At 37.9% G+C, this 27,251-nt stretch overlaps 1 protein-coding gene across 3 annotated transcripts in view; it reads right to left on the bottom strand.

Moving 5' to 3' along the window:
• Positions 1–27,251, bottom strand: part of LOC141912063 (coiled-coil domain-containing protein 148-like) — a 131,156-nt gene that overhangs the window by 44,078 nt on the left and 59,827 nt on the right. For 2 of the 3 annotated variants that reach the window (XM_074803243.1, XM_074803244.1), the window contains exons 8-9: positions 16,514–16,720; positions 4,514–4,654 (exon numbers count right to left, since the gene is read on the bottom strand). In XM_074803243.1, the coding sequence (XP_074659344.1) occupies positions 4,514–4,654; positions 16,514–16,720 (348 nt within the window). The remainder of the gene's footprint in view (positions 1–4,513; positions 4,655–16,513; positions 16,721–27,251) is intronic. The other variant, XM_074803245.1, reaches the window with a different exon arrangement.

Below are 27,251 nucleotides of genomic sequence, written 5' to 3'. Positions count from 1 at the left end.
AGCCTTCCCCATGCCCTGATACGCACTGGAACTGTTATGACCAGATGGCACTTGATCCGAAGCTTGAGCTGGCTCTGCCAGAGTCCGGGCCGAACCTTGCGTCGCCGGAGCCGGATCAGAGCACTTCTTCCATGGAGTACACATGGTGGACTTGGTTTGGATCTCTTGAATCTTCCTCAATTCAACGGAAATACAGGAACACACCAACAGAAGAGACGGGAAGAACAGAGCTCTCAACAACGTAAGACTAGCTTTGGAACTGGTGCCCATAATTGACTGCGGGAGGCAAAAATAAGATCAGCCTGACCCGAAACCCATCCTTGTTCTTCAATGATGACGCGTTGATTGGGGGCCTTCCCTCAAGAAAATTTTAAAATTTAACGCCACTCAGAGTGTCTGAGACAGAAAATCATACTGGAATTCATGAAGTCACAGATGGTTTTAATGCTGGACGCCAAATATCACAATAAATCTATCAACGAAAACTGGGCGAGTGGCTCAGTTACTATGATGGTTGTCTATTTTTAGAGAAACTGACAATGATCTACGCCCTGGAGAGAATGAATGCATGAACACTTACATGCAATTTTTTTAGAAAATAAAGCGAGACGATTTTGAAGCGTAAAATCTATTTTGATGAAATCAAATGGTTTTGATGAAATCAAATGGGACATATAAGATAAGATATTTTACAAGCAACAGCGCCGAGGCAGCGCAGCGTGTAGTGAGAAGAACATGCCTCAACACGTGGCTTAGTTGTAGTTTTCCAGGAAACCAGGTACTTGGCACTTGGCCAGGGATATGAATACACTGTCACACTCACGTTGATGTTAACTATCACCGCTACATATCACTTTTTTGGCTGCTTTTTTGATGTGTTACCTTTACTCAGCTCAAAGAAAATCCTACTAGATATATATGACACAATATCAATGATGCAGTCAACAAAAAAAACTTTATTTGCGCATACATGTATTGATGATCCACAGACGCTAAACAAACTTTATTGATCAGAGACGCTTGCCATATGCAGCGCGCGCTCTTGTAGATACTGATAGTAGGCTCCGAACACTGAGCTGCCAATCATTCTACACACCGCCGTTATCGTTGGCTACGTTCCAACTACTTGAACATTTTACGCATCCGATTTCACAACAATGTAGGCACATCGTGATTTAGCTTCCCGTAAATTACGCATACCACAACGAAACCGAAAAAAAATTAAGCAGGGCAGTAAAAACATTAGGTAGGGCTCTGAGTTTTTAGCAGGGCGGCATTAAATTTTAGCAGGGTGGCCCAGAGAACACTGCATTCCCTCTATTTTCCTGGAAACTGACTCTGGGTCGGAGGTACCATGGACAAGGGCGAGTTTCGCATAGCTCAATTGTCAAAACTGTTATATGCTGGAACAAACCTACCCTTGTAAGGATATCCAGGAAGAAAGACACTCTTAATATTTGGATGGATATATGAAAGCTGTGGGTACTGGAGTGTGTAATGGGTAGTGTAGTGTGATCTGTGTGCATTTGTGGCCAGCACACAGATCACATTGTTCAATTGGGTTTGGTCCAGGACTCGCGAGATTTTCAACAACACGGAAGTAACGTGTAATAAATGATGACTTGAATTGCATGACTACCTACCACCCCTCATTGTTGTTGGAAAACTAAACGTTTGGCACTGACTAAAAATTAGTAATAACACTTTAGAAATGGCCAGAATTTTAACTTAGGTTCTATCTCATTTTTATTTTACAATTGCGATTGGTATAATTCTTTTTTAAACGGCCGTTAAGGCTTCATGTTTCGTCTGCAATTCACTGCAAATAGTTATGCAACTACGCACATTTCAGTGTTTTTGGCAGCTGTACACTCAATCGGCACCGTTGGTGACTAGCTTCACTGCGGAATTATCATTAATTAACATCGCCATATCACATCATCAACTTATATTGTGCCTTAAAACTCTAACAGCCGAAATAATTGAACACACACGATTTCTATCATTGAAAATTGAGAGAGTGGCCATGTTTGTGTTTGCTGCTTCGCGTAAAAACTGCGCGGAGTGGGGCCGATACGTCCAGGATTGACGTTGTCGCCCCCAGACCAGACTAAGGCAGAGAACTACCCGACAGTGCTAAACCAGTATCCGGGCTGAACATGATCCAGTATCCAGTGAACATGATCCACAGCACATGGAGTCGCCTAATAAGCCGAGCAAAATGCCCCTATAGGTCAATCCATCGAACTAAAATATTTCCCAGATTTAATGCCCTGTTGGAGGGAGGATATGAAAACGGCGAATTTTCCCCCATAATTGCGTATCTAATCGAGCCCATTCTCTTGTAACGGCGGACAAGAAACTTGCCGACAAGATGAGCCACCGAGGGTTTAGCGCGAGTTGCTAACTCACTGATCATAAAATGGCATGTTCCCCGCAGGATCAGATAAAAATGAACGGCACAGAGATAAGGCATGGCTAACCGTGTTACGAGCCAGAAGGAATTGCCACCTCTGGGACTAAATCCTCATTGAAATAAGACCCTACCCCAGCATCCAGGAATTCAGTGTCAAAATTCCGAATAAATGAGTGGGCTAGTGACCTAACAGGCAATCAGGAATAGGCTTACCTGTAGTAACTCCAGAACAGAATTGGGAAGCTGACCATGCTAGTACAGCCAGCGACTGCTCCGTTTATACGCTTAATAGAGCCAATAGCTCTACAGTGAGCCCGTCAGCCGAAACTGAGGAATCTCTGCCAATGATCTTTCTGTTCCGGGATTTGTCAGTCCGAATGCAAAGATCTTCCGACCAAACCTCATAAGTCCTGCAAGGATTATCCCTTGAGCAAACAATGTCCGATTTTGCCCGACAGGACGAAAACAGAACTTGATTGTCCCAGGCCCTGAACAGATGACCTCATCCGTAACCACCACGATGTTGGCCTTAAGCAGGGAGCAGCATTATTGCATTCAAAATACAACCAAATTAAATATTCAGTTTAATAGATATCTAATACTCCAATTATCACGGTCTACAGTTAGTTCTTCCAGGAAAGACGCAGTTTAAAAATGAGAAACTTCACAGTACGATAAATTTCGTCGTCGTCGTCGTCGTCATCATCATCATCATCAAAATCACGGACGGAAGGAGGCCTGGTGGTGGCCTATTGGTGTCCAGCTCGTTTCTTGATTAATATTGGTTTTGAATTAGCTGAATTAACTTACCAAACAATGTAAAATTAAATAGGGAAGCCCCAAACCAAAAGGACTCACCGTAAAGAGAGCGCAAGTATATGCACTGTATACCATAAACACAAAACTGCCCCCATGTACAACTTTCACTTTTAAGCAAACTCATCACCAGATGTGATGGGCCAACTGCATCAGTTGACGGAGAGACCCATCCTCACCGAAGCTGCACCGCTGATGTCATATAACTTCACTTTGGATGATTTCCTTTCATCTAGTCAACACGCGGGACTTTCAACTTAGATGAATTTTACATCAACATCTACCCGAGAAATTCTATCAACTCGCCCGCCGATCAAACAACTACCTTATTGTAGTGTATTTGAGATTAATGGGTTAATACAATGTTATATACGGCAGTGCGCCCTATCGGTTGTAATTGATGATGTAATTAGAGATGGCTGTCAGCCGCTGTTCACATTTTTAAATAAAACGTGATCTGTTCTGAAGAAGTCGTTGGTGTTTGTGCTTGAGTTGAGATACCACACTTATATCTGTACTTCGATTTCCATTTTCAAAATCAAACCCCCTTAGGCGCAGATCCAGATTTCAGGGGTCGCGAGCAGTCAACTATCATAAAATTTTTGTAATTGTTTTCTTGAAAGAATGTACTTAAGACAAAGTGGGCGGACAGTACCGCATTATCGGAACCATATCATCTTATGTTTGGCCAAACAATATGTCTTATAGGACCCTGCTATCATTAGAGATTTTAGTCGGCAGTTTAACATTAATATTTTTTATGAACCCCCTCCTGGAAAAAATCCTGCATTTTGTTCCAGGCAGGGGTGGTGGGTCTAACAATCAAATAAATAACAGGGTCAATCCTTAACCTAAGGTAAAAAAAGAAAAAAAGACAGCAGCAAAGTCTCCTTCATCCTAAATCCCTTATGAATTAATTCAGATTGAAACGAATAATCCCGAGTGGCTGAATGCAATACCACAGAGCCAGGTCGCATAGATCCATTGGCGATCAATCCAAATTTAGAAATTATTTGCAAAGACCATAGGAAAGGGTACAGTACTCAAAGGAAATATACATAGGAAAGTGACATTTGGACCAGAAAATTATGACGGAATACAGATTAACAGTATCTGATTAACCTAACCGATAATATCAATAAGATTTAGCGGATTTGACTGTATGAATGAATGCTTTAAACTGTTCAGAAAGGTTTTATGATCCAGTATTGCCTGCGATCTTCACTCATGAAACTTCTAGAATATGTAGATGGTTTGGAAAAGTGTGCACAAGCATCCTACCTTCATTTTTTCTATAACCCTACGTCTTCGTTGTCCTTCTAGTTCCTTTAAATAGTTGTGTTCTTCTTTCTCTTTACGCTTTCTTTCAACTGCAGCTGCAAGTTCCATTAGTTCAGATTTCTGTTCTCTCCAAACACAAACCTGATGATGAAAAAAAGAATAATTTTCAATTTTTTTCAAAATCCAGAATGCTTCCCAACTCTATAGTTTGCTGAGAGCATTTTACACAGAGGATAGTAGGTTATTAATTCTTTAATTCTAAACCAACTTATGTTCCCCGAAAGCCTAGAGATGAATGTTTCATAGTACTATTTCATGTTGTAATGATAACTAATATTCATAAGACATGATACCATGATGCCAACTACCATGTCATTATATTTCCCACCTCAACTGACAAATCCATAAAGTAAAGCAACAACAAGGAAAAATTAAAGGTCCTAGGTGCTCAACTCCAGTATCCCCCTAATAGTCTGGAGGCAATTCACTTGAGTGGGAAATCTATGTTAGAGCTTGGCAACAACCAGTTTCAGATTCAAGATACCATGACGAGTCAGAAAAATCATGTTGCGTTTTTTTCTTTTGTTGTCTTAGTTGCCATAGCAATGGTTTTTGTTGGAGTACCTGTCAAATAGGGGAATTTTTTTTTGTTATTGTCATTGTGCTATAAGTAACTAGGGATCCAGGGACACCATGCCCACTTGGGAAGTGGTTCCAAATGCTCAACAATCCAACAATTTCAATATTCAACGCCCCCTGGTGACCATATACAGAATCCAATGACCTTGAAACTCACCACAATCATAGAACATGTCAGCAGCGACGATTTTGTAATTGATTGTGATAACAAAATATGCCTCGTTACCACTTAAATATGGAAATACTAAGTTACTCTACTATTCAACGCCCCCTGGTGACCATATTCAAAAACCCAATGACCTTGAAACTCACCACAATCATAGAACATGTCACGAACTATAACTTTGTAATTGATCATGGTAACAAAATCTGCCTAGGTACCAATATAATAAGGAAATACTAGGTTATTCTACTATTCAACGCCCCCTGGTGACCATATAGAATAACTAATGGCCTTAAAACTTGCCACAATCATAGATGATGTCATGAGCTACAACTATGCGATTGATTGTGGTTACAAAATATGCATTGATACGAATATAACATAGAAATACTAAGATATTGCATTATTCAACCCCCCCTGGTGGCCATATACAAAAACCAATGACCTCGAAACTCACCACAATCATAGAACATGTTATGAGCTGCAACTTTCTAAATGATTGTGGTAACAAAATACGCTTAGGTATCAATATAATGTGGAAAAACTTTTTCCCACTTACGAATGAGTACTGCTGACACCAAGATGGCCGCCAATTGCGTCATAATTGGCTGATGAAAAATACCTGTCTCAGGTATAAAACATCCTTTTCCAAAGAATACCCATCACAAATTGCAATGAGAAATGATAAACCAGTAGGAAGCTACAGGATTCAGAATTTGGGCCAATATTAACGTTTTTGGGCACTAAAAAGGTCAAAGGACGGCCATCTTGAATCCGATCGACCCAATTTTTGTTATGCCGATGGGCCCTGGGGGAATTCACATATATCCGAAAGATCAAGGTAATTGATCAAAGCGTCTTCAAAATTTCCCTCAAAAAGGTCAAAAATGTGTAAAAAGTGCTGATTTTGGCGAACAACAATGGCTGCCAGTCGGCCATCTTGAATCTGACAGGGCCAGTTTTTGGGCTGAAGATGTGTCTAGGGTAGATACATGTGTAACCCAAATATCAAGACATTACCTTGAAGCGTCTTCAAAACTTCCCAAAATAACTGGATTCCGTCTACGGACGGACGGACGAATGATTTTCTTTAATTTTTAATTCAATCGTTAAATGATTGATATTCTTTGATTTGACGTGTGTGTGTGTAGATAAAGTTCTCTGGATTTGACCCCAAAAAAGGTTCAAATAGCAATTAATTACCATGGCAACAGTGCCTGTTTCCATTATCTTAGTTATCGCTTGTTTACCAAGCCCTGATCATTTGTTACATGAAATAGATTGGAGCCCCCTGATAATTCTGGTGCCATTATTCTTATTCATTTCACACTTGCAATTTTGATATGTTACAATGCATAGCAATAAGGGGCAATAGATAATGCCAGTAACACAGACATCTGAAATCCTTCGAAATGGATGATGATGGTGCAGGCGATGTTCCTGTAAAGCAGGGAACCTATGCCCAAAAGTTTATTGGTTCCCCCTCATTTTAATTTCCTGCCTGTAATTACATAGTTTTTTTGGAAAAATGGCCAATTACTCAACAACAACTACAACAACTAAAAGAATGTTACAATAAATCAGTAGCATCGTCAAATCTGGACTGTATCCGTTTAGGTAGGAAGGGTAGAAAAACAAACCATTGACCATTCTAACAAGAGGACTTGAGAGTCCTGAGGTTCGAAGAAACAGTCTTATTAGGAATAGAACGATAACCACACTCAAACGTTGTGAACGGATAATAAGATAAAATCCCACTATTCACAGATTAAAAGAATTTAAAAACCAGAATTCATTTATTCAAAAAAAACTTATAAGGAATAGTTACATAGATTGGCAAACAAGTAACACATCTCATCAATGTGTGAATAGTTCTTTGTAATCAATTAAGGTTCAGTTAAGATTATTCCATTTCAGGAGTCAGTTTAAAGACTTATATTGGTGGTGAGATGATGCAAAATAGGTCAACCAAGTAATAACCACTGGAAAACTCGAGTAAAGGAGAAAAAGATTTATTAAATAAATCAAATGTAGCCACTTATACCGCGTGTGAGTATATCAGCTGGATTCGAAACAGACATTCGATACATAATGCCAATCATTTATATCAGTAATTTTCCGTATATCATTCACTCGATTTTGAGAGAATGTAGGTTGGTTTTTCTCGTTTCGAATCCAGCTGAGAACTACTTGACTATCAGAACATACAAATACTTTTCATGGTGATTTCAGTACAGGCTCCAAAGATTTTTTGACATGGTTGCACAATCTTGGACTTATTGTCGCAGCCATTAATTCGAGTTTTGGAATTGACATACCATTCAAGGGCGAAACTTTATTCTTTGACATAATGAAAGCCGAATCTTTATCACCTTTCAAAAAAGCTACTGTACCATAAGCATGTGAGCTAGAATCCCCAAATACATGAAGATCGGGCTCTAAAATATCACCACAAAAATATCAACGATTGAAATCCAACTTGAGAGACGCGTTTAAATCTTTACGGATAGAACCTCATTTTTCAACAATTTCACATGGAAGTTCAGAATCCCAATCAAGTCCTGCCTTACAGATGTCCTGTAACAAAATCTTTGCACGTATAGTCACAGGATTCAAATACCTAAATGGGTCAAATATAGATGCTATCGAGTGTAAGATATTCTTTTTGGTTACAGGAGATTTAAAAGGCAATTCACTATGCGGAAACGAAAATTTATCCAAAACCGGATTCCAATTCATCCCTTAAATTTGACATTTTCCGAGGTATCCAAAATACCATGTTCTGAAGCTTAACTATTCAATTCTGAACAATTTAAAGCCCATGACCGAAAATTGAAACTTGTCGATGACTTCATAGATCTACATTCATCATAAAATTTCACTACATCTACAGTGCTAGAAATACTAGTTATTATGTTATCGACATAAATGTCACGTAAAATTTTATTTGAAAATAATCCACCACTAGCCCGTAAATGGTAAATAATAACACTGTTCAAGATAAACGGGGAACAAGTGGCTCCAAATAATACCCTCTTAAATCTGAAAGTTTCAAATTCACTTTCTGGATCATTTAGATCGCTCAACCATAAAAATCGAGTTAAGTCTCTGTCAGCACTATGCAAGCCAACATGAAGGAAAGCCTTTTCAATGTCAGAAACAATCCCGTATATTGACAATCTAAAGCGTATTAGAATTGAAGAAATATCATTCAATAAAGGACCTGATTCTAGACAATCATTAAGACTACGTGTTATTGGTCTGACGACTACTGCAGTCAAAAACAATTCGTATAGGAGTTGTACTGGATTGTCTGAAAACGGGATGATGAGGCAAATAATGTAACTTATCATAATATACACAGTCATTAGAATCAACTTTCTCTATAAATTCCCGCTCTAATTGATACTTAATTATGCCATGATATTTGTCCAGCATATCTGGAGTTTTAGCTAATCGACGAGCTAATGAAAGTGTTCTGGAATTAACTAGACCAAAATTATTTGGTAAATTGCCTTGCGATTCTTTCCAGGGCAATCTGGCAATGTACATATTATCTGACTTCGAAATATAATTGGTACAATAGTTTTCAAAAAAAATTCTCTTGCAGTGTAGGTGGTTGTATACCAATAGTTTCAAGACTCAATAATTCTCTTCAGGTTCAAAAACAACGCTCATTAGCTGATTGGTCTCAGAACGACTAGAATTAAATTCATAAAATACAGGTCCAGATATAATGTACCCTAATCTGGAATCTAATGCTACAGGTCCAGCTGAAGATTTAATTAGATTGGACTGAATGAATTTGTAATAGTAATCACTACCGATTAGAATATCAATCTCAAACTTTGAGTTATTAGATGTACAAAAACGTGCCAACCTTAACCCATTGAATTCCGGAATTTTGCATAGATTTAATTGGAAATTAACTAAGGGTCAAGTAATCAAGGGGATGACTAAAGCTTCGATTATTTCTATTGAATTATCATTGCATAAAACTTTAATGCTAACTACGTCAACTTCTTGATTACTCGGCACGTTAGAACCAAAACTACCAATACTAATTAATTCTTTGCCAATTGGTTGTACACCCAACTCTCTAACCAATTTCTCTGTGACGAAGGTCCTTTGAGATCCGTCATCAAATAATAAATTCGCGTCCAAATTTACGCTTTCTGACTGCAACGAGACGACCGTGGTTTTCAAGCAAATTTTCGGACTAACATTTGCAAAGCTCTGAGGATACTGGAACATGATTTGATGATGACGCGACGTTTGAAGAAGGTTGATCATAGGTCGATACCGTGTGCACTCCAATTGATGAATGAATGATTCGCTTCACAGGATTAACACGATTCGAGAACACGGCACCACACAAAGACGTATGATGATTTTGCGAACATTTTTTTCAACGTTTTTTTGAACGACACCAAATGGCCCGGTGCTTGCCCAGACAATTAAAACACAAATTAGATTCACAAACTTCTCGAAGCCTTTTGTTGACATCCGTGACCTTATCGCAGAGAGTGTGATCAGTCATGAAATGTACCTGCCAAATGATTCTTTGTTTTTCATATCCTAAAAATAAAGAAAAATCTAATATCATGCGCAGAATAATAAAGGTCGGCAGAAATTATTTGAGACTTTGTGGAATAAAATGTGGAGACTATTGAATTATTCCACCCACTAGCTGGCTTAAGTTAAAATAATTCATCAAAAGTCAAAGGAATCTCTGTTACGCCTAATCAAATACATGTATGTATTCAAATATTTTTTTCTCATTTGTCTGTTTGCATTGCGCACGTGGTAATGTTATTGTTCATATCCGACGTCATCGACAAATTGAGGCGCGAGGCGCGAAACTTAATTGGTTCATACACCAGACCCGACCAATTTTAGGAATACTTCTTTTCCCAGGAAAAATGGACCTGCTTTCCAGAATATTTTCCAAAAAGAAACGTTTTTCTAGGTAATTGATTTATCAACCACATATGAAGAGCTACAGTATCTCGCGAAGTGGAGCCACGGACTATTATGAGCAGCAGTAGATCAATACATGGAATGGGTTTTTCCAATGACTCATTGGCTGCTGTCATCTACAGGCATAGGCAATGAATACAATGTTTTATATATACATGCTGCACAGAGCTTTCCAGTTGTGGGTACATGTAAATCGATAATCTAATAATTCTGTGCCTATGATGTATAATAATATTTATACACATTAAAGACAAAGGATAAATGGATTATCGTTTTTACAGTACCCGATCGGCACCATTGTACGGTACTTCAATTCTATGAGATACGGCCCCTGTGTGGTTGGAAGATATGAAAATCTATCAATCTGAAATTCTCGACACAATATCCGACGCTAAATACATTTCTTTGGAGGTATATTTTTTTCATAATTTTCGAAGAGGAGGCCGATGTCGGCAACAGCGCGCGTGTACCAGTACTGCAGACCATAGCAGTCATTCTCAATGCTATGAATGTCTATTCACACAATTCAAAGGCCCTCCATGCATTCATGAGGAATAAACTATACACACCAATCACTGACACTCACCTTAATACTTCATACGGATATGAGTAATCCACGACACAACCAACAATCGACGCTGTTAAACATGGTGCAGCTTACTTGTCAATCACTTGCTATTCCTAATGTATCCCTACGCACTTGATTAAAATCGGACTCAAATTACAAAATTTGGAATTTAAGAAACAATTGAAATTAAGAAACTTCTTTTGTACATTTAACAGAATGGTAGCTTTTAACAGGTATCATCGATGTATATGGCTGATGTATTGCAGAACTATTTGACCGAATCACGACTTTATGTTTTGTTTTCTCCGATGCCATTTTTCGACAAACTTCTTTCGTCGGTACGATAACTATGGTTAGAAGTTGTTTTACAACTTCAAACCAAAGAGGACGTTAAGCAAAGTGATACCCTTAGATCGCAGCAAAACTTGTTTGAACCAGACGCTTTTTTTTCTGTGGCACGTTTAGTGAAAAGCTATACACCATATCCCTGGGATGAAGAAAAAAATGTAGACAAAATACAGGCTGCTGTGATAAGAAGTTTGAACACTCAACTTTACATCAAGTTCCCGTCTCTTACTTCATCAGGTTGTCACTTACAGTATCATTTATGTGCAAAGGAATCAAAGTGATTAAGACTGTGGCCCAGAAGTGCAACAAATATTGAATTCTATAATGGACTGAAGTTACGGTTGTCTCGACCAAATGCACATCTCCCAATAAATTCCCTTACAGAGCAGTATTCCGAAATCTTTTCAAATAATGGTTTTACTGATAAAGTAACAAAAAAGACACTAAAACCAACTAGAAGTGCTGTGACGGTTTCAGTGTTTGCTTTATTTATTAATTTATTTATTTATTGATTTACTTATGTGTGAGTGATATTGGTTTTATTCTGTATGCATTTTCTAGTATGTATTCTCCAGTGGTGCTGTGGTATATAAGTTGTGTCATGGTTTTTGGGTTTTCAGTATGTGTTTATTGGGCATGGGTGGGTTTGGTTATATAAGTATTGGGTAGGATTTGATATGGGGGGATTTGTGAGTTTTGTACATAGCAGTAGGCTGTGCAGGAATATAGTGTTGATAGAAGGCTTGTGAGCCATAAGTAGTATATATAATTAATTTATTATAGAGTTATTTATTTTTAGTCGTTATATCTATATGTCGTGTTATTTATTTAGTTCTAGTGTGAAGTTGTAGTGGAATGAATAAACGTGGATTAAGATATGCATTTGATAGCAATGGAGCAGCTATGCATTTACTTCTTTGGGAAGTACAGACAATATGCCCAGCACGTTCCAGGATACATAGCTAAAATAAGAAGCCTAGAGATAACAGATCCTGAGATATCGAAGTTTTTCCAGGGCGGACATTTCTGTGTAAAAAATCTAATGCGCCATTCTGCCTCCTTGGTGTAGATCATGCTTTGGAGCAAGAAAATAGGAAGATGAAAGTGTTAGGTGGAATACGAGGAATTAAAGAGAAGATGCTCTAAAAAGGTTTTTCTTCCAGACCTCGTTCATCTAAGCCAGGAAGCTGACAGCATCGCATGTCATTCGACAAATTATGCAGTTAATTTACACCATGAATCTTCAAGTAGGATAACTCCACGTGAGAATGCTGCAGTAAATACACTCCATGAAGCACTTGCAAACAGCATCACAATTGAAGCAACTGACCACCTGTACAACATTTATTCCAAGGTGGTCATTCCAGTTGAAATGCAAGAAGGTATACTATCAGGATGACAGCATCTGCAGCATTAAAAAACTATGTCGAGGAAAAGATTAAGAGTGGTAACAACTGGGCTAAGATGAAAAAACTAAATCTCAAAAAGTGGAGTGATACGAAAAAGACAAAAAAAGTTGGCTGCTAAAGATGAAGTAAAAGAAGACTGTTCCCTTATGTTTAATAATAGTTATAATAATTGTTGGAATGGTCATTGTGCAAGAGCTTGGAACAACAGAGTTCAACACTTGACTTGATGTTGCCAAATTCTACATTAACATCATTAAGTCAAGATCCAGACACTATGATGGGACACTTTTTATATTTGATAGATACTTGATAGATCATTAAAGGGAAACGCAAACATCGAAGCGGGGAAACACTTTCGATGGTAAATTCAGTTTGTGCACAGATGACACACCAGTTGGCAAACTCAGGAAGGGTACAGCAAGGGTACAGCATCAAATTTCAGAGATGTGTCAGATTATGACAATAAACACGAGGAAGCAGACAATATAATAATATGGCATGGGGTTAAACTTGAAGAATAATGGGCTTGTGACTATCACAATTATGACACCAGATAGTGATGTGTTCATTGTTGCCCTGTATATGTTTCGTAAACTTGGGTTAAAACCAAAAGTTGAAATCGGAGCAGTATCAAACCGGAGGAAAGTTTCATTGGTAGCGGTCCATAGAGTACTTGGTGATGATATGGTTGCTGCACTTCCAGGTTACCAGTCATTTACAGGTATGCATTAGTTTTAATCTAGATTTACTGTTTGTAATGCTAAACTGTAATATATAAAACAATCTAGTCAATCGCAAAAATCCCACACTTCGTAATAGTTTTATAGGTATGTTACTTCTCAGTCATGATACGTATGATGGATATACTCTAAAAGACTGTACATAGTGAATTTTACTATCTTTCAAGCTGTGATACATGCGGAGGATCTTATGGAAAAGGAAAGACCTTGGTTTGGAAAATATTTAGAGACAGTAAAGCAAGTATCACATCGGCATTCCAGAAATGCCGATATGATCACAATTATCAACGATATTTTATTGGCAAAAATGAAGATTTTCATTGAAAGTTTCGCCGAAAAAGTTGTTTTCGTTCGGAAACATTTTTTTTTAACGAAAGGTTTCTCGTTCGATTGAACAGAATCATTTTCATTCAGACATTCATTCGAATAAAATTGTTTTCGCTCAACAAATTTTTTTTTTGCTAGGACTAAAAGTTTTTTGTTTGAACAATAACATCGTGTTTCATTCGAACAAATTTTTTGACGAAACGAAGAAAAGTTTTTGTTTGAATGAAAAGCATATCGTTCGATCGAACAGAGTCGTTTTCATTCTAACGAAATTTTCTGATTGGAACATTAAGTTTTTTGTACGTACAAGTATATTGTCCGATCGAAGCGTTTTTCGTTCCAAACAACAAAATTTTGATGGAACTAAATGGTCTTTTCGTTATAATGAATAATCTGTATTCAAACAAAATAATCTTTTCACTTGAACACAAGGGTATAATCTGAACCTTGGTTTTCTTTGTATCCAATATCCATATCATGCCTTTTGAGTTTAGGCCCATCTACCATGTTCCTGACCATGTACCGAACACAGCTTGTTTAGATCGTTTTGGAAATTTACTCGGTCCGGTACATGTTGGATTGCTGTGTATATAATTTATCACGACAGTGAAGAGAAGAGGACTTAGGATTCTACCTTGCGTGACTCCCATAGTTAGACAAACGTATTCCAAGATGAGGCGTTCCGTTGATTTCCACCTGTTTTTGTTTGGAGATAACTGCTGGGCCATTTGAGCGACCCATCATTGATACTGTTTCCCAATAGCTTATTTAGTAATGGCTGATGTACCTTATCAAATGATTTGTGGCCAAATCCATAAAGACTAATTAAGGCCCAACAGTCGATTTTCCAGAGTCAAATAAGACCATCTGGTCGGGTCGTCCATGGCACCAAGTAGGTATAATTGACTGTTTGTCGACCTTCCTTTTATAAAACTGTGTTGACCGTTGAACAGGATAACAAGACTGTGCAGAAAACCCGTTATCACTATTTGCAGCTTTATTTCATTTTAAAGATTCAATAAATTTTTACTCCTCATTATCACCTCGTTTTTAATTTAAAAACTTCATTAATTTTTTACTCCTCATTTTAACCTCGTTTTTAATCTTAAAAGTTCATTTAACTTTTACTTCTCATTTTAACCTCAGCTTTTATTTTAAAGATTCAATCAATTTTTACTCCTCAATGTAACCTCGTTTTTAAGTGTGAAAAAAAGCAACAAAAAACATTTTTGATTCTTTTTTCTATTTTTCATTATTAATTTAAAAACATTTTTTCAACAATTCTAAATCATGATGGCCATCTCCATTTCTTCCATGATGAATTATCTTAAATCCTTCTAAATCTTTTAATTCATCTTTATTTAATGAAACCCATTTATTAGGTAAAAATACTTTGAATTCACGTGTTGTATTTACGCTAAAATAACTCAAATTTGCCTTTTTTTCACCATATTCAGTTTTTATTTTTTCTAATTCTAATATTTTATGTTCAATTAATTTCTTGTGAAACATCGACTAATTTCAAATTGTTTTTTGATGGTTTTATTCTGCTATTTATTGATGCTAAGAAGCTTTTCTGTCTCCCATTTATAAAAAAAAAATTACTTGTGGTGGCGAGTCGTACTCTGGTATGAAACCCTGATTTTGTTATTACTTACTTGTGTACCTTAAGTACCGAAAGGTTGAAATTAATCGGTCAACAATCACCACCTTTCATGTCAGCCCCCTGGTGGCAATAATTTGAATCGAATCGACCCAATTTTAAATTGGCTTCTGGTGCAAGTGATACCCTACTTGTGTACCAAGTTTAAAAACAATCGGTCAACACTCGGCCTCTAGGCTGTTTACGTCACTTGAGGCGGCGTATTCAGGTCACTTAAATTGGCGTATTCACTTCACTTGAGGTGGCGTATTCATTCTCAACTAAAGTTGAACCGGATCAAGTAAAAATATGGTAATAAAGTCCCTTATTGCAGAAGCTTAATTCAAATGAATGAGGCAGTCCAAAATGCTGACATTGCAATCCAAACCGGCAATCCGACATACCACGATCCTAGCACCTCTCTACAAATTATTAGGGAATTATTAGGAACCGGACACCCGATCCCTGATACATAAGGAACCAAATGCCCATGATCTCTGCACATATCTACACGGAAATATTTGGAACCTTAAGCCCCACGTTCCCAGCTCCTCTATACAGGAGAATATTAGGAACCGAACGCCCACGATCCCAGCATCTCTACAGGGGAATATTAGGAACCATATGTCCACGATCCCGACACCTGTCTACAGGGGAATATTAGGAACTAAACGCCCAAGCCTTTCAATAAATGTTTTCAATACAACTGACCAGGTTAAATAATGACTGGAATGTCTGTATGTCGGCCTGCAGGATTGCCGGAGTGACGGTGTGTCGGAATGTCGGGAGCCCCGGGATGTCGGGATTGCTGGTGTGTTGGGAGTGCCGGTGTCTCAAGAGTGCCGGAATATCGAGACTCCCGACATTCCTTTTGGTTCCTAATATTCCCCTGTAGAGAGGTGCCGGGATCGTGGGGCTTTAGGTTCCTAATATTCCCCTGTAGATAGGTGCAGGTATCGTGGGCATTCGGTTCCTAATGTATCCCTGTACAGAGGTGCCGGGATCGGGTGCCCGGTTCCTAATAATTCCCTTATAATTTGTAGAGAGGTGCTAGGATCGTGGTATGTCGGATTGCCGGCATGGATTGCAATGTCAGAATTTCGGGACTTCCTCATTCATTTTAATATTTCCAAAAAGATGACGAAAAAGTCGATGCAACTCTCAAACTTTGCAAAAGTTTTTACCTTTTCTCTAAGTGATCTGCATATTTCTGTTTGCTTTTGTCTGTCACATTCCAAGGCATGAGCTCTATCATAAATAAGACGTAAGTCAGCAAAAGTATTCTTAATTTTGTTCAGTAACTCTGCACGATCACGATGCCAATCATTAATTATTGCTTTTCGCCGATCTTTGTAGTAATTATTCAGCGTACTCCACTTATCATGCTCTATCTACAATGGTACATAACAATTAAGAGGGTTAGCTTAATATAGCTGGAAAGGTTATGGTTTTTTCAACAAAAAGGTTCACCATTCTTCATGATTTCATCTTTTTTTCTTGAAACTAGAACTTATGCAGTGAATTTCCTAAAAAGCACAATTTGTATCAGGACTTCATTGGCATAAAAAACATTATATTTTCACAAAATCTCTAGGGGAGGACCCCCAGAACCCCCTTGTTTTTCGTGGATAATACTCTTTTTTACAAGTTTTCCCGTGATCTGTCTATGTTTATGTTTCATATTTTGACCTAAAAACAGGTAAATTATCAAAATTTCTCACCCCGAGGCGGTCGCACAGTCCGGCCCACCACCACCACCATCACCATCTTAGGTGTCTTTATGGGTGACATTCACCTTTTTTCCGCAAGTAGAACCCCCTGGAAAAAATCAGCCCTGCATCTGACTGTAGATAATAGACTAATCATATTTTTCAAGATCTTTTATTTTTTCTAAAAAAAATGTCGCAACTGACGATAAAAATAAATCCTGGCCTAGAAAGGTATTGAAGGCATTGAACAGGCAAAATACAATCAAAATTGTACTATATGCGACCTTTTAACCAGAAGTAACTAAAGTTTATACATAAAGACCTCCGGTTGCTCAAAGGTGGTAAACCTTTTGTTGAAAAATGTATGCCTCGTCTTGTAAAAATATGCACTTTCCTTTTTGGATTGATAATTAAGGGTGTCCAGGGACACCATGCCCACTTGGAAGTGGCTTCAAATGTTCAACAAATCTAACAATTTCAATATTCAATGCCCCTATCCAATGACCTTGAAAAAAAAAATGACCTTGAAATTCACCAAAATCATAGAACATGTCAGCAGCTACGATTTTGGAATTGATTGTGGTAACAAAATATGCCAAGTTACCACTATGATAGGGAAATACTAAGTTATTCTACTATACAGCGCCCCCCTGGTGACCATATGCAAAGCCAATGACTTTGAAACTAACCATAATCATAGAACGTGTCATGAGCTTCAACTTTTCAATTGGGTCATTCAATTGGGTCATGGTAACAAAATAAACCAAGGCACCAATAGAATAAGGGCATACTATGTTATTGTATTGTTCAATGCCTCCTGGTGGCCATATACAAAACCAATGACCTTGAAACTCACCTTAATCATAGAACATGTCATGAGCTACAACTTTCCAAATGATTGTGGTAACAGAATATGCATAGATACAAATACTAAGTAATTGTATCATTCAATACACCCTGGTGGCCATATACAAATAGCAATTACCTTGAACTCACCACAATTATAGACCACGTCATGAGCAACAACTATCCAATTGATTGTGGTAACAAAATATGCATAGGTACAAATATAATATAGAAATACTAAGTTACTGTACTATTCAACATCCCTGATGGCCACATACCAAAACCAATGACATTGAAACTCACCACAATCATGGAACATGTTATGAGGTGCAACTGTTCAAGTGATTGTGGTAAAAAATATGCTTAGGTATCAACGTACATAATGTGGAAAAACTTCTGATTTCTTTATGTCTGATGCGTACAAAACTGTACAGGTGAGAAGAGTCAAATTATTTGTTGTACGTACGCTGATATGTCATCTGTAAACTAGGGGTCCAGGGACACCATGCCCACTTGGGAAGTGGTTCCAAATGCTCAACAATCTAACAATTTCAATATTCAACGTCCCCTGGTGACCATATTCAAAACCCAATGACCTTGAAACTCACCACAATCATAGAACATGTCACGAACTATAACTTTGTAATTGATCATGGAAACAAAATATGCCTAGGTACCAATATAATAAGGAAATACTAAGTAATTCTACTATTCATCTCTGGTGACCATATAGAATAACTTATGATCTTAAAACTTGCCACAATTATAGATGATGTCGTGAGCTACAACTTTGCAATTGATTGTGGTTACAAAATATGCATTGATACGAATATAATATAGAAATACTAAGATATTGTATATATTGTAACAAAATACGCTTAGGTATCAATATAATGTGGAAAAACTTTTTCCCACCTACGAATAAGTACTGATGACACCAAGATGGCCGCCAATTGCGTCATAATTGGTTGATCAAAAATACCTGCCTCAGGTATAAAACATCCCTTTTCAAAGAATACCCATCACAAATTGCAATGAGAAATAGCAAACCAGTAGGGAGCTACAGGACTCAGAATTCGGGCCAAAATTGACATTTTTGGGCACTAAAAAGGTCATAGGACGATCATCTTAAGTCCGATCGACCCTATTTTTGTTATGCTGATGGGCCCTGGGGGGATTCACATACATCCGAAAGAACAAGGTAATCGATCAAAGCGCCTTCAAAATTTCCCTCAAAAAGTTCAAAAATATGTAAGTGTTGATTTTGGCGAACAATAATGGCTGCCAGTCGGCCATCTTGATTCGGACAGGGCCAGTTTTTGGGCTGAAGATGTGTCTAGTGTAGATACACGTGTAACCGAAATATCAAAACATTACATTGAAGTGTCTTCAAAACTTCCCAAAATAACTGAATTCCATCTACGAATGGACAGACGAACGGACGAAAAGTGAACGCAATAGCCTGCTGGGACTTAGGTCCCAAGCGGGCTAAAAAGAAAATAATTCTGTTCGATCGAACAATATAACTTTTGTTGAAACTAAAAACTTTTTACAATATACTTGTTTGAACGAAAAACTTTATGTTGCGACGAGAAAATTTTGTTCGAAAGAAAACGGCTACTGGAGAACCATGTGTGTTACCTACTGAAACCATTCATCAATACAATTGTTCGAATGAAAACGATTCTGTTCGATCAAACAATATACGTTCGGACCAAAAAAAATGATTTCAAACAAAAACAATTGTGTTCGAAAGATTTTTTCAAATTGGTTCGATCAAACAAAGTATTTTTGGCGAAGGTGTTTAAACGAACACAAAAGATCCTTTCATTCGGGGCTCCGTAGTAACTAAGTCATCAGGAATTAATAAGATACCGGTTTCATTAATGATGAAAAACTCAAATGATAAGTTTGGTTTATAAAGCCGTCTGATCAGATGAAATTAGAAAAAAATCTTCATTTTTGCCAATAAAATATCTTTGATTATTGTGATTGATCATTGCAAGTCAGAACCAGTGAATCACTAATACCATTCTAATACATCCGATTCCTCCTTTACAGGAAACTTAGCTTAACTTAGTAGGCCTATGTATATGCGTAGGCCTAGCATCCAGACAGAATGGGCCTAGGCCTATTGAATTTCAACCCCCCTAAACATCGTATTCCTACACCTCATTCGACAGGGATAGGTCTCTGGGGTATTCACTTCGTGAAATCAACTTCATTTTCGGATTATGAAGACAGACATCTTTTCTACATCGCATCAATGTTGCCGGATTTTTCATTTTGTTTTGAAGTTCAATCCATCCGTAAATAATTACAACAATTATGATTTGTTTGTTTGAGATAGTTAAGCTCAGTAGGCCTAAAGGTTGTGTACAACTCAATGAATACTTCAAGCTACCTAAAAACAATCTCCTAACCCCCGGGGTAATGGGTAATTGTTTAAATTACTGTTTGAAGACCGTGGCTGAATGTGAAGTCTTGCGGTAATAAATTTGCTCATTTAAACTTGAATTGATAATCGAAGTGACGAGCAGCCTGCCGAGTAGTGGTGTCCGATTCCCGTAACTGAAGGTAGATACTGGTAACCAGTCTAACTCCACGCGACTCCAATGACAACTAATCGTTCCGCATGACACCCCCAAACTGACTATAGCATATAAATTATTTTATGTTAAAACGTATCATTATATCATCGTCACTTCGATATATTACTCATACGATATTGGGAAAAAGAAACAATAAAGTACGCGATTTGAATTTGATTGTTCGGCATTTTAACAGTATAGGCAACACTCATTTTTTACTCGACTTTCAAGAATAACATGACGCTCCACTAAAATGGCGAACTATTCAATACGGCGATAATTTGTGTTGTTTAGAGGGTTGGAGTGATTAAACTGTGAGGATCAGATGAAAACCCGTGCAGTATTTGTCAATGCAACGAAGTACTTGTGATAAAATATGGTTTCACCAAGAATGGGAGTAAGTTACAGTAGTTTATAGATTTTCAGTAAGATACAGTGTGAAAATGTGAATAATCAGCCATTACTAAATAGGCTATTAGGAAACAGTATCAATGATAGTTCGCTCAAATGGCTCAGCAGTTATGTCTGAACGAAAACAAGTAGCCGAAATCAACGGAACGCGTCACCTTGGAATAAGTCGGTCTAACTAGTGGAGGCACGCAAGGTAGTATCCTAAGTCGTCGTCTCTTTTAATGTACTGATAAATGACATACACAGTAATCTAAAATGTACCGGACCGAGTAAATTTCCGAAACGACCTTAACACGCTGTTCGACGAAAAAACTTAATGTTCGACAAGTAAATCTTGTTTTCGAATGAAAACAATTCTGTTTGATCGAACAATACGCTTTTTGTTTGAACGAAAACTTTTCTTCATTCTGACAAAAAAATGTGTTCGAATAAAAAGCTATGTTATTGTTGAAATGAAAAAACTTTTTATCCCGGCAAAAAGATTTGGTTGAGCGAAAATAATTTTTTTCTAACGGATGTTTGAATGAAAACCATTCTGTTCGATTGAACGAAAAACTTCATACTTTTGGTTCGGAGAAAAAACTTTTTACAATATACTTGTTCGAACGAAAAACTTAATGTTCGGACAAGAAAATTCTGTTCAAATTAAAACGATTCTGTTCGATCGAACGATTGTTCGAATGAAAAACCTTTCATTTGGGCAAAAAAAAGTTTGTTCAACTTTGTTCTAACGATTTTTTCAAATTGGTTCAATCGAATGGAATATTATTGGTTCGAACGAAAAGAATTATGTTCCGACGAAAGAATTTTCGAGCGCAAGGTCTTTTGAACGAAAATAAAGATTTTTCTGGGGCTCCGCAGTAACTTAAAGCCGGACGTAGGTCGGCTTTGCGATGCTCGCTTTGCATCGCAAGTTTCGGTGCAAGTCGGTTGCGATACAATCGTCAGCGACTGTGTGTAACTAGTTTCTGCCAGTCGCAAGAGCGCGTAGGTCGGTTGTGACGGTCGTGTCGCGTCGCAGAAAGTAGGACACGTGCGACTCCTTGCTCCGTCGCAAGGGAGCGTAGATCGATAAGTCGTTGCGACACAATTGTTGCTGGCGGTCACAGTGAATGACGTTGCATTGAGTCGCATGCCGTTGCAAGGCCTACCTACGCCCGGCTGAAGCCATTAGGAATTAATAAAATACCAGTTTCATTTATGATGAAGCAAGAGATCCACGGATCTTTATATCTCGGGCGCAATAAGCCAAATAAAAAAATTGAGGGACCATTTAGACGTTGAACTAATCGGATGTGGGACCATTGGGATGTGGAATGAATTGTGGGGCTAATGAACAGATGATATAGGAACAGTGTAAATAAGTAGTTGTGTACACATCACTGTTGGCAATATGGCAGTAAAGTTACTCGCCAAATGCACCAGAGTTTGCTATGCTCGGTTTTCGGTTCACGCACACAACTTCCTGATTTCCGTGCTATTGACCCAAGTAGAAAATAAACATAGTTGTGTCAAAATGCACGCTCATACACGCAGCTTTAATCACAAAATCCCAGGGCAGTGTAGAAACAGATGAAGCATCTACAAGAAGTACAGAAGACAGCGTAACAATAATAAGTTCAAAACATGCCATTTTGAACAGAAAGTAGGTCATAAGTCAGCCATCTTGAATTGGAGAAGTTCCGCGAACAAAACAGTTCCTTTTAATATTATCATACACATACCATAAAAATGTCATTAATTTATCCCAAACGGTTTCGAGTTATCGTGTATACGGAAAGTTCCTTTCAAAAGTAGATGGTGTCGGCCATCTTGAATCGGAGAAGTCCCCAAAACAATAAGGTTTACATCATACTATCAAACACATCTAATATAAATTTCATGAAATTTTCTCAAACGATTTTTTAGTTATCACGTACACGTGTCAAAAATAGGTCATAATTCGGCCATCTTGAATCATAGATTCCCCAAAAGAGTTCCCCACGATACCACCATACATGCACATACCATAACAATTAAATGAAATCATGGCAAGCGGTTTTTGATTTTTCGTGTACACGGAGAGTTCCTGTGTCAAAAGTAAGTAATAAGTCGGCCATGTGGAAAGAGGTCCACAGTAAATTGGAAATGGAAAGCATTATCGTTGACGCATAAAACAGGCAAGGGACGCTTAACCTGGTCACAATTGTAAAAATACAAACAAGTGAATCCTATAGTGAATGCCGATTACGCAGCCTATAAAAGATTTTATTGTGCACTGGTACAAATCGGATAACAAAACGATTGTCAACCCCAAACCCTATCACTGTTTTCCATTCTTTTGATATTAGAATAGGGATTGGCCATTATTTATTCGGTTGGTAAATTTTGTTTGATTTTTTTATAAACCCACCACACCAGTTTGATTTAAAGATACCAGTTGCAGACAAAGAAATAGCAGTTGCAAAATTTTCCCCCACCAATGACACAGTGCTTTTTTCACAGCAATACTTAGCTATCTCATAATTAGTTATCTTTAGGTTACGGAAACTTATTTATTGAAATTTCATGGACATGCTTAAATCAGATTCTCTATCTAAAAAAAGCACCATAATAGTGATAATAGCCAGGAATTAGGAATAGTGTATACATGAAATTGCATATTTTGATTTTTGAAAATATCAAATTAATTGATTTGCAAGTGTAATTGACTGCAGTGATGGCAATCAGTAACTGTTGATTGGTTAAGCAGCCAGCTTAAGAGCACATTGATGCTATTAGGCTACCCGAACTAATTGTCTCTGTGAGTTCACCGAACAAAGTTTTCACCTTGCGCATCTGTGCTCAAAATGAGACAATTCATTGAATAGACACTACTCCTTAAACACAGGCAGTCGCAAGTATAATTGGCAGTTGTTTTGAAGGGAGCCAATTTCCTGGAGACTTAAACTAGGCCACACGTCTGAGGCAAATTTTCACACGATGCACACTGACTGCAGTAGGCCTACATTTAAATATAGCCACTGATCACAGCTTTCATATTATCATTATATGAGACGAGATATTTCATAGCCGTCGCAGGATTCTTACTCACAGTCGGATGTGATGGCCGACTGCTTATTTTGAACGAGTATTTTGAAAGCCCTGTAAATTAAACGCACAATTTATGATAGTTTTACGGTCTATGTCAGTGTACCTTTACTTCTTCATCCAGTAAACTATATCATCAGCACTCTACGATATAAATAATTACTTACTGCGTAAAATGCTAAATCGAAAGAAAATCTAACAGTCTAATGTCATTCAGCGCGGCACCGGGTCTGGGCCAATTCGATTGTCCCCCGCGATAGCCAGTAGGGAATGAATGTACCCCCGAAGACACTAATCTTTGGTATAGAAAAATGATGAGTGTATCCAGGGATAACCATACTATGAAATATCATTTTCCTGCTATGAATGGTTATTTAAGAATTGAGTTTATAGGGTTTTAGGCAAAAGACATCTACCAACCTTGACCTTTGACCCTAGAACTCCAAAATCACTAATGCACATCCTCTCCCCAGGGGTAATCATACTATGAAATAGCATTGTTCTGTTATCAATGGTTCTTCTTGGATCGTGTTTACAAGGTTTTATATGAATGATATCTAGTGACCTTGACCTTTTCCCCCAAAATCACTAGGGCACATCCTCACCCTAGGGGTAATCATGCGATGTAATATCATTGTATTGCTATCAACAGTTCTTTCTGAATCACATTTACGACACAAGGTTTCACATGAATGACCTGAAGTGACCTTGACCTTTGATCCCAGAATCAATAGGGCACATCCTCTCCCTAGGAGCAATCATATTACGTAATATCATGGTCCTGCTATCAACGGTACGTCTTGAATGACGTTCACAAGCTTTCACATGAATGACCTGTAGTGACCTTGACCTTTGGTACTTGGACCCAAAAATCAATAGGGCACATCCTCTCCCTATGGGTAATCATACTACGTCACATCATGGTCCTGCTATCAACGGTTCTTCTTGAATCATGTTCACAAGGTTTTACATGAATGACCTGTAGTGACCTTGACCGTCGGTCCTTAGAACCCAAAATCAATAGGGCACATCCTCTCCCTAGGGGTAATCATACTGTGTAATATCATAGTTCTGCGATCAATGGTTCTTCTTGAATCACGTTCACAAGCTCATGCGGACGGACGGATGCTATGACGGACGGACGGACGGACGGACGGAGGCGGATACCAAGTCCCCGGCTCGCGGCCTACGCGGGGGACAATAAAACTGTCCAATGACTGGGAAATGAGAAAGTCAATCCTAAGAAATGGCACACCAATGTTCGAGCAGATTAATAGACCGGTTTGTCTGCATCGTATTATCGAATATGGCCTTACATTGATTGACTGCGGGAGATCAGCTAACTGCAGGAAACATTTATTTTACATCAATTTAACAATGTACAACAGCCTTCTGGACATTTTATGAAACAAAATGCTCCTTGGAAATAGTAGATTGCATGACTTTGGGTCAAAATTACAACCTCATTAGTTAGCAAAAATTCGATTTTTGGACCCATTACAACATCACGGGCTTTGCCCGAGATAAAAACTCAAATTAAAAGTTTGGCTTATAAAGCTGTCTGCTCACACGAAATTTTCAAAAAAAATCTTCATTTTTGTAAATAAAATTGATGATTGTGACTGTCAGAACCAGTTAATCACTGATTAACATGCATTTTATTAAATCTGATACCTCCTTTACAGTGAACTTAGCTTTAACCTAGAAGAGGCTATTGTCTATGTAGGCCTGACATCCGGACAGATTGGTCATTGGCCTATTGAATTACAACCCTCCTAAACATCGTAAATTTTTTTTTGAAGTTCAATCCAATGAGTCCGTTAATAAACGCAACAATTACACTGTGTTTGTTTGAGACAGTAAAGCTCAGTACCGGTAGGCCTTACGCCCGCGTACACCTCAATAAACACTTCAAGCGACACAGTGAACGATCTCCTTTCCTCCACGGCAAACGCTTACTCCGAATGTCAAGTGTGAGACCAGCATACGGATAGAAGTGTGTTATATACTTGTATTTAGTAAATACCTTGTGCATTTGACAAAGATCGGTATGTACAGTAGGATATATAGAGTATTGATAAATGGTTGAAGCCCGTGGCCGAATAAACCAATATATTTAGGGTTTTCTGTTATTTCACAGAAAACCCTATTGATATCCGCGTGATTATTATTACTATTATTTTCTTCCACACCATTTTTACTAAAAGAACAAAGGCTTTGTTACCTTGCGGCTGTTGTCGATACAATCCGTCTAATATCATTCAGCTCACTTCGATCTACAAATACCCCGTGCGTATTTTGAAGAATCATCGTTACAAAAGCACTGTCGGGCCGTAAACATCGAAAATTGAGCCCCATTCAAAGAGCCGACATGTTTTTCTAAGTCCTCTTTCCGAAATCTACCGCACGTTTCTTTTCACATCAATTATCAATTCAAGCATAAATTAACAAATTTATTACCCAAAGGTTGCACATTCTGTCGCGGTTTTTAATAACTAATTTTAACAATAGCCCATTTTCCTCATCAAATCGTATTACCGATATACAGCAAATTTACTACTTTAGATTTTAAAAGCACTGTCGAGCTGTAAACATCGACGAATCAACGTGTGTCACTACATTGTCGTTCCGGGGATCAGCTGCGAGTTTCACCTCATCATGAGAATCAAATCGAGTACAAATTAATTTATTACTACCAGTGATTTGGCTGCGGGCGTCATGCAGTTAGTTTAGAAATACCTATTTTTCTTTATCAAATTAACCGTGTATTTACTAAGATAAATCATAAGTGTACCGGGGAGTCGTAGGCCTAAACGAAACACGCCGAAGAGATATTTTATTTTGATACCTTGTCGACACAACAGCTTTTCTCCGCTACATCTCTTCGGCGTGTTTAGTTTAGGCCCCGGTACACTAATGATTTATCTTAGTAAATACACGGTTAATTTGGTAAAGAAAAATAGGTATTCTTAAACTAACTGATTGAAGCCCGCGGCCAAATCACTGGTAGTAATAAATTCTCATGATGAGGAGAAACTCGCAGCTGATCCCCAGAACGACTATGTAGTGACACACGTCGATTCGTCGATGTTTATGGCTCGACAGTGCTTTTAAAATCTTAAGTAGTAAATTTCCTGTGTATCGGTAATATGATTTGATGAGGAAAATGGGCTATTGTTAAAATTAGCTTTTAAAAACCGCGACTGAATGTGCAATCTTTGGGTAATAAATTTGTTAATTTATGCTTGAATTGATAATCGACGTTACAAGAAAAACATGTCGGCTCATTGAATGGG

Source organism: Tubulanus polymorphus, chromosome 10 (assembly GCF_964204645.1).
Source record: "Tubulanus polymorphus chromosome 10, tnTubPoly1.2, whole genome shotgun sequence".
NCBI classification, from domain to species: domain Eukaryota; kingdom Metazoa; phylum Nemertea; class Palaeonemertea; order Tubulaniformes; family Tubulanidae; genus Tubulanus; species Tubulanus polymorphus.
Note: the sequence above shows the minus strand (reverse complement) of the source record. Positions and strands in the feature narration are given on the sequence as shown.